The following is an 18,330-nucleotide window of genomic DNA, read 5'->3' on the forward strand; positions in this document are numbered from 1 at the left end:
GGCCCTCAGCCTCTCCAGTGTACACAGCCAGTCATGGTTGAACTACCTAGTCCCCACCAGGTAGACCAGGAAGTCCCTAGTCCTTACCGTGTAAGGCAGCCATTTCTCAGAGTCCCAAGGCCCTGTTCCGTGGGCCTTGCCTAGTGGGAGAGCAGTTCTTTGTACCATTAGATGGAAGCAGAGGGCTCTAGTCTCCCTGAGGAGGGGTGTTTGGAAAATGGCCACTGCACAGCCTAGAGTGGGGGCTGGGGGAGGGCTGCCAATGTCCAAAGAGGAAAGAGCAGTGCTGTGTGGTCAGAGGTTCTTTCTCAGAACTGGCTTATTGAAGGGCGCTTAGCGTTGTTTTTTATTTTTATTTTTGGTGTACAGGTGTTTTGCCTGCCTCTAATCTCTGTGTACCACGTTCATACACGGTTCCAGCAGAGACCAGACGAGGGCGTCGGTTCTCCTGGAAGTGACAGTTGTGGGGCTGGGAACCAAACTAAGGTCCTCTGCAAAAGCAACAAGCACTCTTACTGCTGAGCCGACTCTCCAGCTCAGTTAGTACTTTAACAGGGGCTGCTGGGCTCACTGGTTGAGACTTGAGTTCAAATCCTGTCTCAGTGACAGTTGGGAAGGAATCTTGGTTAAAACAGCCTACCCCACACAGTCACAGAAGGACCAGTGATGAGGAGCCTCTGAGGACAAGGAAAAGCACCCCAAAGGCAGTGCTCATTGGTCTAAAAGTGTGACAAGACTTTAGCATTTGGTGCCCTGGTTTTGGAAGACCTTCTGGGTTAAAAAATTTCCCTTCTACCACTTCTCAGTGGTGGGCTGAGGGTCTGTAAGTAAATCCACCCATGATTTACTGAACCTTGATTTTCTGTCAAGTGAGGCCGATTGTAACTTCATTTAGTTTCAAGATTGTAAACAACAACATTCCCTCTATGCTCCCCAGTGATGCCCTCTGCAGTATTTCATAGGACCACTTGGCCCGCTGTTTCCTGATGCTCCGTAGCAGCATCTGGTCTACCGGCTTTTCTGCTAGTAGCTCTCACCTAGAGCCCTTTGCTGTGTGCCTGAGAGTCTCCAGGGCCAGCAGAGAGGATAGGGAGGGCTAGGCTGGGAGGGGAGAGGAGCCAGGCTCTGAAGCTTGCAGCAGTTACTGTTAGCACACGTGTGGGCATAGGAAGTAGAGCCCAGGGAGTTTTTCAGTCATCTCCTGCTTAATGCATCCAGATGCATCCATAATTAGCCCTTGCCTCTGGCCTCCGGGCCCAGGTGGGCTCCAGAAGGCCGCACTGCCGCCAGACAAGCGGCCTTAAAGAACACCGGGCAGACAATTGGAATGCCATTTATCGTGCGAAACACAATAAAACCCCGAGCTCTCTTCCTGTCTCAGAGACCCATAAATTATGAAAATTATACCTGCCTCAGGCCTCGGACATATTGTTTTATTAAAGTTCCGATGAATAAACTTCAAGTCTCTTAAAAATGTCCTCCCGGCTTTTATCTGGCAGCACCTCCAGTGTGGGGCAGGCTGCCTGGGTCTTTCTGGGGGTTCATGCTTTGGAAAGCTAGATTCATTTCAAGCGATTAGTTACCTAGACTGGGTAGATGGCTGGAGAGCGGAGTGTACTGGGGGGCTCTGGACCAGGGGATGAGGCTACAGGGAACAGGGATATATTCTACTTATGGGTCAGAGATGCCCCCACCAAGCCAAGCCCTCTGGGAGGGGGCAATACTGGAGACTGATCTCAGGACCCAACACAATCCAGGCAAGCACTCTAGCTCTGAGCTTCAGCCGAAGCCCAGCCCATTCCTTCTTCGAAGAGTACTATGTGGTTATGGACAGGAAGAGGGTTGATTCAACTTTGATATTTTTGGTCACTGGGACACTTTCCAGCTCCTCCTTGCAGTACTTCCTCAAGTACAGCTACAGAACCCTCAATTTACATTTTTACATTCTGTATGAGCAGTAATTCCCCCCGAACATTCATTTCTACATTTCAAAGCAAACCGCATCAGGCAAAATGTAACGGAGCAAATGCTGACTGACCTCTGGGGTCATCCCTGAGCCATTTGTAACTGGGAACAAAGGAGGGACAAGGATGGAGACAGACAGGTATAGTAGACGTGGATGGAATTCTCTCCTGGATACTCTTGGCTTTTCATTTCCCACAGAGGCCTTTAAGAATGCAACGTTACTAATCTCTAAAACCTAAGACTCAAAACAAACTCGACCAGTAAGTGAGCCTGATCAGTCACTACTTGGGACCAAAGTGTTACTTCTGTAGAGGTGGGACAGGTCAGAAAACAGGAGGGCTTGAGACTATCTTTATTCAATTCTTATTGTACAGAGGGCCACACTGAAGAATGTCTTGTGTCCTTTGGGCAATGACCAGGGGGGTCCTTGACATATGTTCCAAAGCCTCAAAGAGGAACAGGATTGGATTTTTACTAAGAAGCCTAAGATGCCATCACTGTGACCAAGAAAAAGTCCCAAGGCCAGGCATGGTGATACACGTCTTTGATCCCAGCACTCAGGAGGCAGACAGGTGGACCCAAGTTTTGACCAGGTTCCAAAGGACAAAGAGAAGCCGTTCTGTAGACGGGAGGCCTTAGAGGTCAAAGGAACTTGTTTGAGGTCTCAGTAGATCAAAAACAAGGAAGCTAAGAGCTCTACTGCCCGGCTTCTTGAAGCCTGTAGATTTAGGGAGGGGCATCAGGACCAATCTTTGGTCTTCTCCTCACCTCACCTCGAGCTCTTCCTAGTTCTGGCTTTTTTTGCCCACTGTATTACTAAGATATCCAATGGCCGGGCATGACAGCACACTTTTAACTAACATTATCTTGATATAGCAAGGTTCTCTCAAGAAGTGACCAGAAAACCCAAACCCCATACATCCCGTGGGGACAGGTCACCCACAACGTTTCACTAGAAGTACAACATTCTTCAGTGGCCTTCAGATTATCCTAGAGGTAGATGAGGGTCTCCCCAGTCCGGACACCCAGCCCATTGTGTGCACGTGCTCATGTTCATATGGCTTAGAGTTCTGACATGCGGGGAACTTCTGCTGAGCGCGGACGCCAGGCAACGGAATACAACATGAGAGAATGGCAGTCATATGTATATTGAACAATATATATTTATAGATATCTTCTAGATCAGTACATTCAGTTTTTAACTTGTTTTTTTCTTCACAAACAGAAGAACTCTTACAATAGTAGACTTTCTAAAATAAATACTATTAAAATAGAGCTTCAAAATAAATATTTTTTTACAAAGGAAACCTTCTGTGGTAACTTTTGTGGTGGGGTGAGAAGGGGCTACAGTGGGGGAGGAAAGAAACGGATGCAGTGGAATGGGTGCTGGGCACAGCCCTACTGCTTGCTGCTAACGTGATCAACCATGGGACAGCAAGAGAAAGCCAAGAAAGCAGCGGCAGGCACCCACAGCAAAAATGGAAACACAGGCTTGACATCCACTGTTACAGAGCAGGAAGGGCGTGGAACTTCTCGTCATATGCACAAACCAGGAGGCTGGTGAAGCCTCGGACGTTCTAGTAAGTTGTACAGTGCAAATCTGTGCTGCCCACGCACCTCAGACATTTCTTGGAATAGCACTGGAGACCACGCTTGCTTCAAAGTGACGACCTGGGTTCCGGCCCAAGTCCAGCTTTGTATCTGTTGTCCCTTCGGGGTTGTGATCCAGCTGGGGGCCCCACCAAAGCAGACTGACCAAGCTCAAAGAACTCCATCAGCGGGCAAGTGCCCAAGGTAACAGTGAGGACCGTTCTTTGTTCCCTTTGTTCTAGCTGGCCTCAGGAGCCTTGACTTTACCTTGGAAGGCTGTGCTAGCCCAATGTGCTCACAGGACTGCTGTGGAAACCCAAGCAGCCAGGGTAGATTTTTAGGAACTGTCTTGGATGACATCCTCAGCTCCAGGTACAACTGTCACTGACCCCAGGTCTAGAAGTGAGTGAGAACCAGCTGGACCTTTTGAAGAGCTATAACCCAGCCAAGCAAGCTGCTAAAGACAGCAAGCCACCGGTCTGAAGCAGCCACAGCGAGGGCCTGGACTCAGTGCCGGCTGACTAGCCCGGGAAGAGGGTGGGGCCCCGTGGGCACACTACCACTTTTTATTATGCATTCTTTGCCAAGTTTAGGTGTTTGCCGGGAAGCCAGAGAGAAGCAATAGAGCTGAGGAAATCAAGGATGCTTCCTTCGCCCCTCCCCTTTACCACCAAGCAAGTGGGCCCCAAGGTAAACTCCTGGGGGGAGGGAGAGCTCTGTAGACATCATTCGCAAGCCAAAACAAGGCGGGGGAGGGGAGCAAACCAAAACCCATAAAAATCCGTGTTTACAGCTATGTACACAAAGTCAGGGTCCGGGAGGGGTTGCCAGGAAACAGGGTCTGTGTGGTGGAGGGTCAGTGTGTAAGTGTCACGTGTGCATGTACGCAATACACGGCTTATTTAACTCAACTGTCCACAGAGGTGTATAGACCAAGATCACCAAAGTGCAACTTGCCACTGGGTCAAATGTCCTGTGGAGACAAATTGAGGGAGGGACCCCGGGCAAAGCTCCCAGGCTTTTTAGAAAGGGTGCTCGTGTGTGCTATCGTTTTGGGGGGCTTCCCTCCACATGCCTCATCTGAGGCAAGCATCTGCAGCCCCTTCTGCAAGCTTCTAATACATTCAATTAGTGTAAGTGGTTGGCTGAATGTGTTTCGGTCTTCCATTTTCTTTCCTTCTGATCTGTGCAAGAACATGGCAAGCTGACTGTGGCAAGGGCAGCTAGATGGGTTAGCCAGGGAATGAAGATGCCATATTTTATACTTGCCTTTTACAAGCCAGTAAATGTTACATAAATAAAGCTGAAAACAAAACCCTCCCTTCCTCCAATCAATAAATACCTATGGTTACAATTAACTTATTCTAAATCATAAGGTGTTACAACTAGTTTCCAAGGTGGGGTTGGGGGGGGGTGAATCCTTGAGAAAGAGCATTAGGTACAAGCTACTCATAGCTACCTGCCTGCTGGCCTCCTTCCTGGGGGGCAGGCTCTGGTCCCGCACGAAGAGCCAGAAACGCTACACATGATCTTTGCCTAATGCTTTTCCAATGGCCCCTGGGGCACCTCTTCTGACCCAGGCCATTTCTCGCATCATTAAGAGGCAGGGATGGGGGACAAATACCACACAAAGCAAAAACCCCACACAACAGCGGAGGGGCAAGGACCAGAGACACGATAGCTTTTTGCATGCAACAAGTACCTACCCACTGGACGTGCTGCACTTTCTGAGTCCTTTAGCACCGTGAGAGAAAGAGTTGCTACGTCTTTGGGGGCTGTCGGGAGGGGCGGGGGGTTGTGCGGCGCACAAAAGTGGGGCTCAAGTCCAGCAGCCCCTGGAGAACTGTTCCCCACCCTCTCTGAGCTCCTCTGACTTCCACACCGGGGCCTCCTAACACTAAAATAGACTCTGTTCATCCTCTCTCTATTTACATAAAGACAGACACATCACTATACACAAAAGGCTACGACAGCAAGCAGCAGAATCCAAAGAGAACCCAACCCCAGCTCGGCTCAACTGTCATTCTGCCAATGGGAGGTGTGGCCTCTTCTTCGCCATTCTCGACGGGCAGGGGGAATTATGCTCCTTGAGGTTGCTTGCCCCCCAGATTTTGAAATCAGCCCTTCCTGGGGGTGGCCCAAAAGGAAGCAAGTTGTTGTATTATTATTGTTGTTTAAACACCATTAGCATCTAGTTTAATTAAACATGTAAAAACATCGTGACTGGATCCAGAGACCACAGCCTCAGACTCATTGGCAAAATGATATTTGGTCTCGCTTGTGTCGCCCTGGCCCTCTTAACCCAGCAAGTTTCTGCAGAGAATCTGAGTAGAGAGTGCTCGGGATACACAGCAGGCAGGCCAGTCCGTGACTCCGTTAAGAAGCAGAGGATAGTGTGATGAGTGGACACCCCCAAGTTAGTGATTGAAGCTAGGAGGAACACACGGCCCCGAGGCTCCTTATCCATCCTGTGGCTCCGGGTGATTTTTGCTCTCAGCTATCAAAGTCCATACAGCAGGAATTGCTACAGCGCACCTTCCCAAGAGGCCAAGGCCAACAGGCATGGACAGAGGAAGAAAAGGCAGAAGTCAAGGCTCTGAGGGTCTTCCTCGAGGTATCCCACCTTCCATTAACTGTTCCTCCCAGGCAGGAGGCTCCAGCAGGAGCCACAGACAAAAGCAAAGTGGGAGGGAGAGATTGAGGAGGAGCTGGGAAGGCCACTGAGCAGCCAAACTTCCGGATTGTGTCCACGTCTGTGTTCCGTCTTCTGAAATAGGAAAACCACATCCCAAACCAGCACACCCCGATGCTATCACTGCTGCTTGACAAAAGTTTCAAGAACATGAAAACCCCAAAGTGCATCTTCATCCTTTGGGGACTCTCGGCTGGGTGGCAGTGGTCTCTGCCTGGCTTCTTCTCAATCTAGGGTTTAGGAGAGGACAAATGAGCAAGGTCAGCCTTAGGAGACTGGCAGGAGGAACCATGTTTCCAAGGGCAGTGTCAGAAAGGCTTGTCCGACCTGCTGGCCTTGGGGTCACCGCTGGCTGCCTTGCAGATGACACTGTTCGTGTGCTTGCAGCGGCAACCAGGACGTCTCAGGCGGTCATAGCCATGTTGGGCCAGCTTGACACAGCCTGTGGCTGGCAGGTAGCACAGCAAACAGGGCAGCACCAGAGAGAGGGCACCCATGAAGGACCAGCGGGCACAGCAGTTGGAGCGGGAGCAGGAGCAGGGATGGTCAGCGCAGGAGCCCTCATCATCCTCGTTGGTGCAATGGTAGAAGATGCCTTGTACGAGGCACATGCACGTGCCATAGTTGACCAGGGTCTGGGCAGAGCACAGGCACTCCTGGTTGCAGACCCAGCAGGAGGGCAACGTCCGAGGGGACGAACATTCCTTGCACTTACACTTCCCACAGGCCTCGCACAGCAAGAAGTGCTTATCCAGCTCTGGCGGAGCTGCTGGGCCCTTGAGGTCCAGTGGCTTACAGTGGACTGCCTTGGGCTGGAGGCGCACAGCCCTGGGCGAAGCCTGCTCAGCCACGGGCGGTGGAGCCATGTGGTCGAGCAGCCTCTGGTCTGAGGAGGTGCTGCTGCTGCTGCTCACAGAGCTGGGCCGCCCGCTGAAGGAGATCCAGTGGTGAGTGACATCCTGGTCGCAGCGGGCAGGTGTGGGGGCCAGCTCTGGGGGCCCAGCCCGGGTCCGCTTGGGACCCATGGAAGGGGCCAGGCTAGGATTGTCTATGTAGTCGTTCTCCACGTGGCTGGTCTTCATCTGGTCAATGGGTAAGATGGTGAGTGGGTGCTGGAGCCGGCTGTGGGCCACTCGGCCGTCAAGGAGGGGCTGCACCATGACGGAGCTGGGAGTCAAAGGGGCGGCGCCCTGCGGGATCGGGGGCTCCATGAGGCTGGCGGTCCTGGACTGCACCGATAGACAGGCTTCTAGGGGTCCTGGGAAGGAGGGAAGGAAAAAGAGAAAATGGATTCCTGTGCATCAATATGGCCTGTTAATACCCTCCTCTCCCCTCAACCTTATATCAGGCCTTGGGAGCCTAAATGAAATGGAACCAAATTTCTTCAGCGAACGTCCTAGCAATTGCCAAGGCTTAAATGGTCACTACTACAGAGAATCACAGCAGTAGAAGTAACATCTATTGGGCTGGGGGGCAACTTGGTGGTAGGTGGATCGCTCTCCGAGTATGCGTTACAGGTTCTTGCTATGGTCATCAGCGCCACTGGGTGAGGTAAAGAACAGGTCGGTCAGGCACGGTGGCATAGGCCTAGAATTCCAGAATTGGGGAGGCGGAAGCAGAGAGGCAGCTGTGAATTTGAGACCAGCCTGCCTACAGAGCAAGAGCCCGTCTCAAAAACAAAACAAAAAAATCGGAACACTTTAGGCCTCACAAGTGCTGCTGTGAACACACACTACGACTTCCTTCTAAATTATTTTGGATGCATGTGTAGGTCAGAGTTACTTCTCTCAGGGAACAATCCCTTCTCTCTTCTTCCACCTTTGTGTGTGACAATGAAGGAACGGAGGTCCTCAGGCTTGTGAACAAGCACTGTATCAACCAAATGAGCCATCTCACTCCCCCGAGTATGTGGGGGGGGGCACAGGTGGAGGGTCTCACTGTGTAGTCCTGGGCTGGCTTTCAACTCATGATATTTAACAGGTTGCCCTTTGAACTCACAGAGATCCACCTGCCTCTGAAGTGGTGAGTGCTAGGGCCCAAGCTGCATCTATGGCTTATGCCTTAGTTTTGTGGCTGTAATGAGGTTTCTTGCAAGGACTAAAGGGAAGAACACACACCTGATACCTGCACACATAGAAAGCACTAAACAACTCATCACTATCTCAAAATATAACCATTTTTGACTTCCTACATAAACACTTCCTAAGTCCCGTAGGAACTGTACTGGGCAGTGAGGACCGTGTATGTGGTCAATACAACAGCTCCTGTGTGCTCCCTCGAGCTCATCAGCTGGATAAGCAAAAGCCTTCATTTTGGGAACTAAGAAGAGAAGGGCTGCATCTGATGCTCACTCATCCGGGACATTATTAACCTATGACTCCTGCTTCCAAGAGTGGTAACCTCCAGCAGCCAATAAGCCCCTTGGGTAGGTGAGCTCCCGACAACCTACATGGGAAATCCTCTCAAGGGGCACTCACATCACCCATTTCCAAGTGCTGAGCTGAACATTCAGACTAAATGCTATTTACTAGAATAGCTAAGGCAACCCTGGATCAGTTTCTAATTTCACTGAGAGAGTGCAATTTTAAGTTGGCATCCGGCCAGAGATTCAACTGCAGCGCCTGACACGGAAACCCAGGAAGTCACTTAAATCAAAGAGCGGAAACGGCTTGGTTCAAATTTAGAAAGTGCACATTGTTTTCTATTAGAAGTGCCATTTCCTTGCCTGCTGACCTTTACATTTGGAATTCGGATGGAGATCAATTTAAAGAAATAGCAGCGGAAGGCCAGGACCTCTGCTCAGAGGAGACACAATTTGGAATCCAAAGGAAAGACTACACTCTGGGAAGATTCCACAAAGAACTTCAAGGGACTGGGGGCGGGAAGGATGGAGAAAGGGAAGAGGAGTCTCCATCAAGACAACACACACTGAGGGCCTCAGTGTTAAGGGCGGGGTTTCTGTAAATGCCTTTTCAAGATGCTAACGACAGCTCATGTCTCTCAACTAAGTTTATCTCGCATCAAAGGCGTTGCCAAGGGAATGTGAAACAGGTTTCTAGTTCCGTTTACCCCCCTTGCTGGGACTGTTAGTCCATCTCAGTATCACAGGAGAGTGACACTTGGCTCCCTGGAAGGAAAACTAGAGTAAAGTGTTCGTGGTGGCGGAGAGAAGAGGCTGATGGGAAGGCACAACTGTGCTTGCCTCTGCTTGGAGACTAGGGTTTGGTTACAAATAGTTGAAGCGTTTTCTTGGATGCTTCTAGTCGGCATGAAGTAAACACAGCTAGCTCTAAATAGAAAGTTCGTGAAAGGGATAGAAAGAAGGTTATCCACAGCATTCATCTGTACATCATCTATGCCGCTAAATGCAAAAAACATCACATCTTTTCTGCAAGGGTCAACGGTTCAGTCACCAGACAGTTCCCATTCACACGGGGAACTAACTATTGTCCCGACAGGTATTTCTTTGTATACTATTTCCCTGTCTGTCTTGGGTAAGAGTCTACATAACGGCAGGGGCCACAAAGTTCTTTTCAGTGAAATCAGAACTTTTTTTTTTTTTAACCTTTTAATTATTTTTTAAGACAAGACATTCATATAACATCTTAGGTTGGTCCGAAACTTATTATGTAATTGTCCAGGCTGGGCTACAGAAGTCCTCATTCCTCAGCTTCCCAATTGCTACAATTAAAGGAATGAGCCACTATACACAGTTCAGAGCATCACCTTTGAGGCGAAAGCCTCCTCAGCCACCTGGCAGACTTTCTACCAAAGACTAACTAGGCCCTTGTCAAGGCAGCTTAAAGTGAACTGCTGTGATCAGGGCTGGGTAGAAGCATCATGGAGAGCATCCCTCTAAGGAATGCTACCTTTCAGCTAATACACTTGTTCCAAGAGGTTCCCAAGGCCTTGCCTCTACAAAAAAATGTTAAGTTAGAAGCCCCAGGTTCTAGTTGTGGGGTCTTTGGTTAAAGGAAAAACTTGTTAATTTGGCATAAAGTGTCTGTCACAGATCAGACTCGTCAGGTGCTAGCCAAGGATTGTCTCAAGTCAGAACCTTCTTCCTTGGACAATGATTCCAGAAAGCCCAGGTTGGGAATACCTGCCAACAAAAAGATGTGGAATCTTCAAGTAGCTTCATATTGGCCCTTGTAGCTAGAGTTTTATCTCAGGACCAAGTCCAGGACTGACCACGCTGCAGGAGAAAGAAAAGGTACTGCTAGGCACAGACAGAGGCAAACCGATTCACCACTCTGCTTTGCCAAGCAGGTTAACTAATTCTCTTTAAAAACAGCTGCATTTCTTGCTGATGAAGCAAAAAGCCTTAGGCAACTTTCAAGGATGTTTAACAGGCCCTGGGATCAGCAAGCAGACTCTCCAAGGCATGCAAAAGCCCCATCAGCAAGCCAGTTTGGAGCAGCCGCGGCAGGCAGGGAGGCTACTGCCCCCCCCCCCATCACCCTCCAGAGGCAGCTGTCAACATCTGGGCTGGCAAATGAGGCCAGCCTAGAGAGTGTGGGATCTTGGCCCCCAGTGACTCAGCTCTCTCAGGACACGCACATCTGACATTTGGTTCCAGAAGACACATTTCAAAAGGCATCTCCCTACCAGAACCCTGAACTCTTTCCAGCCACCATCTCAGCAAAACCGAAGGGCTGGCTCAGAGAGCCGCGGCTCACACTTGCTTAGGCCTGCCCCAGCCTCTACTGAATTGATGTGGCTGAAAAAGAAAAACAACTTCCTAAACTGCCTGTTTGATAACCCCTCAAGCACAGCTCCCGGGCTACTCCCCACCCAGCAACACCGCCCCCCACCCCCAGTCTGAGTTCTACTTCCAAGATCAGTCTCCACCCCAGGACATTTCCACCCCTCAGTTTGTGCATCCCCGCAGGTGTTAAGTGCACTTTAATAGGCACCTCCGCTTCTCCTCCAAGGAAGGAAGAGATTTATATTATATAAATGGGACAGGAGGCTTTGCCTCCGTAAGCTGTTGGGGAAGAACTTGATGGTCAATTTGGAAGATTCTGGATGGAAATGACGCCAACCCTGCACTTAAGCCTAGAAAGGATCTCATAGCCAGAGGATTAGCATAAGAAGGAACACTTTCACCTTCCCTCCAATAAATAATAAATAATAATAATAATAACAACAACAACAGCTAATTACTAGAAATGACTAATATTTATAGAACACTTCTGGGTGCCAGGCTCTCTGCTGCGCCGAGTGCTTTATTTTCTCAGTTAATCAGAGGTGATCCTCACCATCACCATAGGGAATAGCTCCCGTTCTGGAGTTAGAAATGCAAGCATAGGGCCACGGAGATGACCGGTCAGCACAGTGCTTGCTTGCCACACAAGCAGGAGGCCCGAAGTTCTGGTCCCCAAAGCACAGTTTTGTCACATCTGTAAGGTAAAGTGGGGACAGGAGGATCCCCTCAGCTCATTGGCCAGTCCTGCCACTAGGGCATCACTACGTTCAAGGAAAGACCCCATGCCCACCTCCAATGACAAGGCAAATGGACTACAGAAACAGCTTCCTAATTAAGAGTGCTTGCTGTTCTTGCAGAAAGTCTGGGTTTAGTCTCCAGCACCCACACGGTAGCTCACAAATCATGTGTATTTCTGATTCTGGGGAAATCTGATGGCAACCATTCTAAGAACACCAGGTATGTGTGGCATACATAGACACATGCATTCTCATTCTCATTCTCATTCTCATTCTCATTCTCTCTCTCTCTCTCTCTCTCTCTCTCTCTCTCTCTCTCTCTCACACACACACACACACACACACACACAGGATCACAGGGGTAGAGCAAGTTGATCAGGGCAGGACTAGTCTCTAGTCATGTGACCCTGTGGCTGAAACAGACACGGAGCCCTAGCTAACAATGACTTGTGGAAGCCTTCCCTACCCCTAGGGACCCATAGAAAATGTACAAGTGCCAATCACTTTCCTAGCCATGGGTCCTTCAGTGCCCCCCCCTTAGCCACCAACCTTGTGGTAAGTGGGGGTGCTGAGAGGTTCAGTAACCCAACCAGCAGATAAATGACTCCAGATAGGGTTTTTTTGGCAATCTTTTCTGTCACTAAATGTTTTCACCTTTACCCCAGTGGATCTCCCTTACAGGATTTCACTGTAACCATCCTTAAAGGAAAAGGAAATCCTGGTGTGAAACGGAATCCCCTCCCTTTTCACCTATCAAGTTCAACTCTGGGGGGTTCCTGGGGCATCTCTGATGATAGAGTTTCCAGTGCAGGTGTGGAGGGGAGAGGAGGGAAGAGCCAGGCTCAAGGAGTTGGTGAGGCTGATGAATCAGCAAGCTACCCACCCCACCCCCTTTCCCACCGCACAGTCCCTCAATCTGCGGCTGCTTGGTCTGGCAGCTCGAAGCTGCCTGTCTTGACCCTCACTGCCTGCAGGGAGGGACCTGGACACAGGCTGCATGAAAAGAATCAAGAGGCAACGTTAAATGTCCACACAATCTGGCCACCCTTCCCTGGATTTACCCTGGGAAGGACAGCTGGGAAATATTGGGAAAATCTGCCCGTTGTACTTTAAAATCTACAAGTCAGCGAATGAGAAGCTGGCAAGAAGCTCCGAATGAATGGGCAGTTTCTGTGCTGCCCATTCAGTCTTAGCGGGCTCTTCCACAGAAGGTTGTTTAACCCTTTAAAGTCACAACAATAAAGGTCCTTAGGCTGCCCGAGAGCCGGCCGCCCCTCTGCAACACCACTGCCTGGTCCTTTGTGACACTAACCCAGTTTAGTTAATTAAGCTATAGCCAGATGGTGACTTATTGCTTTTAAAAAGACCCTTAAGAGAAGGGGGTAGGGAAAGCCAGGCCTTATGGGGGAAGCCAATTTGTGGAGGCCCAGTGGAAGGAAACAGAATGCCTCTGAGCAGCTGAATTTGTTTGAGGACACACCTTTACCCACTTCCTACCTTACCAGCATTAGCGAGTTCACAGCTGGCCATGTTAGAGAATCACAAGAGAAAACAGTGGTCCGTCATCCTTTGTCCCATCACCAGTTTTCAGCCCCTTTCCCTTTCCTTGTCTTTTGAGCAATTTTAACCAGCTCCAAGCTTCTGCTTTGCTATCTGTACACCCATATACTTGTGTCTGCCCAGTACCCCAGTACCCCATTAAGAGAGATCGGAAGCCATGCCACAAAGGAAGGGCCCTAGATGGGGCCTGCTAACCAGCAGCACCACTCAGGAATTGGTCGGGCCAAAGTGTAGAAAGTGAGCAGACGCCTGCAGACACCCCCCCAGCCCCTTGAAAGGCCTTTTAGACATCACCAAGATGGTCTTATTGTCTCCCCAACCTCCACCAAGAGACAGAACTGACAATAGATTTTTAGCTTACCCTTGGGATTGAACAGGAAATGACTTCCCCTTTCCCAGCCAGAAACAGACAGGTAAGGAAAACTGCTCTGGTGCAACGGGGCCACCTGCCCCAGGGCCCCTTCCCTTCCTCCACTAGACCTAGAACATCTGGGCCTCTCTCTACAACGCCTTGCTTCCTCGCTTCCTTCACTGACTGGAGGCCCTTCTTTGGAAAGAACCACCCCCATCACAGCTGAACAGCAGGGCCTCTTAAGCTTGGCCACATGTCGAGGACACATTCCCCAACCTAGTCAGCTGTCCAGATCTGCAGGGTAGCCCCAGCTCCCTGAGAATCAATACCCCCACCTTTTAAATCACACAGCACCCTCTACTTCCTGTGCCTCTTATTCAAAAGGTCCTTAAGACTAGACTCTCCCCTAAGAGTACAGATTAACAGTGAACTTGCCTCGGTCCTAGCCACAAACAAGCCCTACTGGCAGCCCCTGGTCCCACGGGCTCTGGGACTTTGCTCACTCCTAAGGCCCAGGCTTACCAGCCCTTGCCTAGTCGAAAGGACCCGTAACAGTTTTCCCAGCGTTAGTCGCTGTCTCCTTACAAAAACCTATCGCCACGAGTCACTGTGTTCTTCTCCACTCTCACGCCACCCCTTATTTAAAAACCCCGTTATAAACTGGGCACGGTGCAGCCTGTCTGCTTGTAATGCCCACACTCCAGAGGCAGAGGCAGGAGGACTCTGCTCCTAAGCTGGATGCAGCTTGTCTCCCCGGAGCGTTTCAGGCCAGTCAAGACCTTGTCTCCAAAAACAAAATAAACAAAAACCCTGCCATAACTCAGCAAGGTGGCACATCTGTAAAGCCAGCACTCAAGATTACAGGGGGCAGGGAGATTAAGAACCTCTGAGAGTTGGCGGTGGCACACACTTTTAGTCCCAGCACTCGGGAGGCAGAGGCAGGTGGATCTCTCTGCGAGTTCGAGGCCGGCCTAGTCTACAAAATCGAGGTCTGGGACAGCCCAGGATTGTTCACAGAGAAACCCTGTCTCTAAAAAAGAAAAAAAGAGTAAGGTTATGGGGCCAGAGAGATGGCTTAGCTATTAAGAGCACATACTGGTCTTCCAGAGGACCTAAGGTTAGTTTCCAGCGCCAACTTTAGGCAGCTGTTAAAACTTTAGTCTGATAACTTTAGTCTGTAATTCCAGCTCCGGGGCATCCAATGCCTGACTTCTGTGGGCAATTGCATTCACATGGAAGTATGCATGTGCACACGATTTATGCATATAATAAAGTAAAATTTTAAGAGTTCAGGATTGGGGTTGGGGATTTAGCTCAGTGGTAGATTGCTTGCCTAGCAAGTGCAAGGCCCTCGGTTCGGTCCTCAGCTCCGGGGAGGTGTGTGTGTGTGTGTGGGGGGGAGTTCAGGATTAGCCTGTGCCTACAAATCAAGACCCTGTTTCAAAACAAGCAAGCCAGTTAGCAAACAACGAACCCTGTTCAGTCTACTCCCCAAGCTCCAAACATCCTAGTAGACTGAGTAGGTGGCAGGAATCCTCCCTCAGCTGGGCACATGCAACTCCCTCTTGGTTCTACCAGAGTACAGATACCCTAGAATCAGAACCAAATTAAAACTCCCAAGAGGGCCCTTCTTCCTAGGCCATCTTGTAATCAACATGCAGGCTTTATCTACCAGGCATGGATTTACAAAAAAACAGGCTAACAAGTCTTTAATCCCCACTTGGGAGGCAGAGGCAGGTGGATCTCTTTGAGTTTGAGGCCAGCCTCATCTACAGAGCGAGTTCCAGGAAAGCCGGGGCTACATAAGGAGAACCTGCCTTAAAACTAAATTTAAAATATTATAGAAGTCCACAACAGGGCAGGATACCACAGCAAGGGACTGGAATTTAAAGTCCTTATGCCTGATCCAAAGAGTGACACATTTCAAAAGCCACTTAGGAGCGTGTTCATGGGTTTTGTCTCTCCCTTCATTTTGGATGGCTTATTTGCCTTCATTTGTTTTCTGTTGTTTTAGAAAGCCAGCCAAACCTCTGGGCACATATAGTGCTAAGTTCACAAGACAGTGAAAAAGAAGTATGAACTGGGCAAAGGGTGATTTCCAAATTGCCAATTCTGGAACGTGATACAGGCAGAAGGACGGTGGATGCCCAGCCTCCCATCTGCCCTGAATGGATCTAGTCTGTGCTGTCTCCTCCCACCAGGCTGAACCAAAGCTGTGGTGAGGCTACCATTTCAGAGGGCAATGTGGAAAAGGTTGTGGGATCCAGCAAGAAGGCATGGATATCCCAGAAGGAAAGAGACTCTTGAACTCAGGTCTAAAATTTCAGATGGGATACAAGCAAGGGATGTCCTTAAAGCCTCCCTCCACCTAGTCGTCCACTCAGGGTTCAGCAATCTAAGTGCTCACCAGCACAGTTCACCTGCTCCAGCCTGGAGAGGATTTTCCTGGAGCCAAGGGACCCTCCCAAAGACCTGGAAACAGAGGAAATGCCACCTCAGGGGTGTCGACCCTACAACTTCCCTCAGAGAAAGAGCCTGGGCAGCTGCCGTCCTTCCTCTCACGGACACATCCACAATCTCCACAACCGCACTAACGTGGGGTCAGAAGCAGAAAATCTCAGAATGTTTGTGCCCCATTTGTGTGAAGATCGAGAACTCCAAACATTGTGAAATCCAGCGGTGCAATATTGGGTAGGGCCTTAGGCCAGACGGAACTTATTAAGAGATTGATAAACCTCTATTTCCCAACTGCTCTAGGTCTCACCTTCCAGCTTGGTGCTGCGTAGAGGCCTGTTAGAAGGCTGCTGCACTGGTCACCCACCGAGGGGATGTGCCCGAGCTCCTGCCCTCCCCAGGTCCCCTTGCCTCTCCTCACAATGGGGAGAATCAAACCACTGGTTGGTGACATTCAAGAGGAGACTGCCATTGCATCTGAAGACCCCAAGGAATCTATCTTTTCCTTGCAGCGTCGCAGGGTTCCTGGGAGCCTATTCCCTGCGCAGTAGGCGGCCTTCTGCCCTGAGCCAGGCCTGACAATATGGATGCCCAGCCAGCAGCTTTCCCCTCTGCATGCAATCCCTTCCAGCCCATGTCGCCTAGAACGCCATCCCTTAGCCCTTCAAAGCCATGCAACCATCTTTCTGTCTCTCGCCTCTTCCTCTGCCCACAACCCCCAGCCCCCAATCAAAAGAATTGAGAAACCGTCTTCTTGCCCAAGAGCAGCTACTGTAAATGCTTTTTTGATCGTCTGCTTGGAGGGGGAACTGGGCACAGCCCTGGCCCCAGTGATGAAGCCAAGCTCCAGCTGCCCGGGTTGGCCAAGCCCGTCTTCTCCCTTACCCCCCTCAATGCCCCCGTGGCTCTGGCGACTCCAATTCTTCAGAACATACCGTCTCTATCCTCTATTCTCCGTGTTGTCAAGTCTGATACCAACAAGGAGGCAAAGTGGGCACCTTATCTCTCCTACGCATGCAACCTCTTCCTCCAGCTCCCACACGCCCGGCGTTATGTAAACGCACCTTCAGCCCCCACCACAGCCTTACTAGAGGCCCAGGGGCTCCCGGACCTGGCAAAGATCGATGTCTGAGGATAGGGGGGTACCGGATGGCCAAGGAGCCTCGGGCCCAGAAGAGGCTAGGGAAAGAAGAAGCAAGGTAGTTGCACAGCATAAAATGAGGCAGCCGAGCAAAGGTCAGACGGTCTGGAACCGCCTCGCCAAGGAGAGGGAGCAGAAAAGCTCAGTCCTTGGCCGGCCCCACGCTGACCATCCAGTGGGGAAGCAGCCGAGGAAACCTAGTCCTCCACGGCTCAGAACCGGGAAAGAAAAAGCTACGTCGAGCATAGGCCCCTGAGGAAGGGCTGGGAAGACCCACGGCACAACTGGCACCGTGGGCACGGAGCCCGGGGGTGGGCGAGCCGCCCAAACGTAGGGCGCCCCCAAGTCCCAAGCGGTCGCTCCAGAGCGAGCCCGGGGCTTGCGGGTTCCGCGCTCAAGGAGAGTAGTGGCAGGAGAAGGAAAGAGGCCAGGCCAGAGGCAAACTCCGGACACTACCAAGGTTTCCCGAGTCGCAGAGGGCGCGGAAGCCCAACTTGGCAATGCCCAGGGTCGGCAACGGCAGTGCCAGGCAGCGAACACCCCCAGCGCCGTGCCGACCGGGCGCGCCTGGTAGCTGCGGCGTACCGCAGGGACTCGAGGAGGCGCAGACCAAGGGAAGGAACACCGAAGCGGCTCGAAATAGCGTACCATTGGCCCCAGCTCGTGGGGAGCCGCGTCACGGCACCGAGGGGGTACTTTCAGATCTCCAATCGGCTATGGACTTACTTTGAGGAGCTGCAGAGTCACAAGCATCGCTCCACGTCTATGTAAATGCCCGAACCGGAGTGGGTCAGTCGCTGTTGTACTCGCAGACGCCAGTCAGAGGAGCCGGCAAGGCTCCCTGAGTCCTGCAGCGACAGCTCCGCCGCTGTCAGCTCTGCTCGCTGCCTCAGCGGCGATGTTGCAACCCTTGCCTGGGAAAATGGCTTTTTTATGAATGGGAGGGCAGAGAGCTCCACTGCGCACGCGCGCCGCCCGCGATTCTATGAATGGGTGGGCACAAGCGACCCCGTGCGCGCATGCGCTGCGCTTTTTTTTTTCCCTTTTTCTTTTTTTTATGAATGGGGGGCCGGAAAAGAGCTTAACCCGTGATTGTTGGGGCCGGCTGTTGCTCCTCCAGGGGCCGTCGTT

At 50.9% G+C, this 18,330-nt stretch overlaps 1 protein-coding gene across 1 annotated transcript; it reads right to left on the bottom strand.

Annotated features, from left to right (window-relative positions):
* Window positions 1-3,110: 3,110 nt before the first annotated feature.
* Window positions 3,111-18,111, bottom strand: Spry4 (sprouty RTK signaling antagonist 4). The gene is made up of 2 exons (XM_028891578.2): window positions 17,926-18,111; window positions 3,111-7,505 (listed from the first exon to the last, which is right to left on the bottom strand). The coding sequence occupies exon 2, from the start codon at window positions 7,456-7,458 to the stop codon at window positions 6,556-6,558; it is 903 nt and encodes a 300-aa protein (XP_028747411.1). The 5' UTR covers window positions 7,459-7,505; window positions 17,926-18,111; the 3' UTR covers window positions 3,111-6,555.
* Window positions 18,112-18,330: the final 219 nt, after the last annotated feature.

This window comes from Peromyscus leucopus, chromosome 19 (assembly GCF_004664715.2).
Source record: "Peromyscus leucopus breed LL Stock chromosome 19, UCI_PerLeu_2.1, whole genome shotgun sequence".
In the NCBI taxonomy this organism is placed as follows: domain Eukaryota; kingdom Metazoa; phylum Chordata; class Mammalia; order Rodentia; family Cricetidae; genus Peromyscus; species Peromyscus leucopus.

Coding starts and splice junctions, on each gene's coding strand:
- Spry4 (XM_028891578.2), bottom strand. CDS start 7,458: ATGGAGCCCCCGATCCCGCAGGGCGCCGCCCCTTTGACTCCCAGCTCC.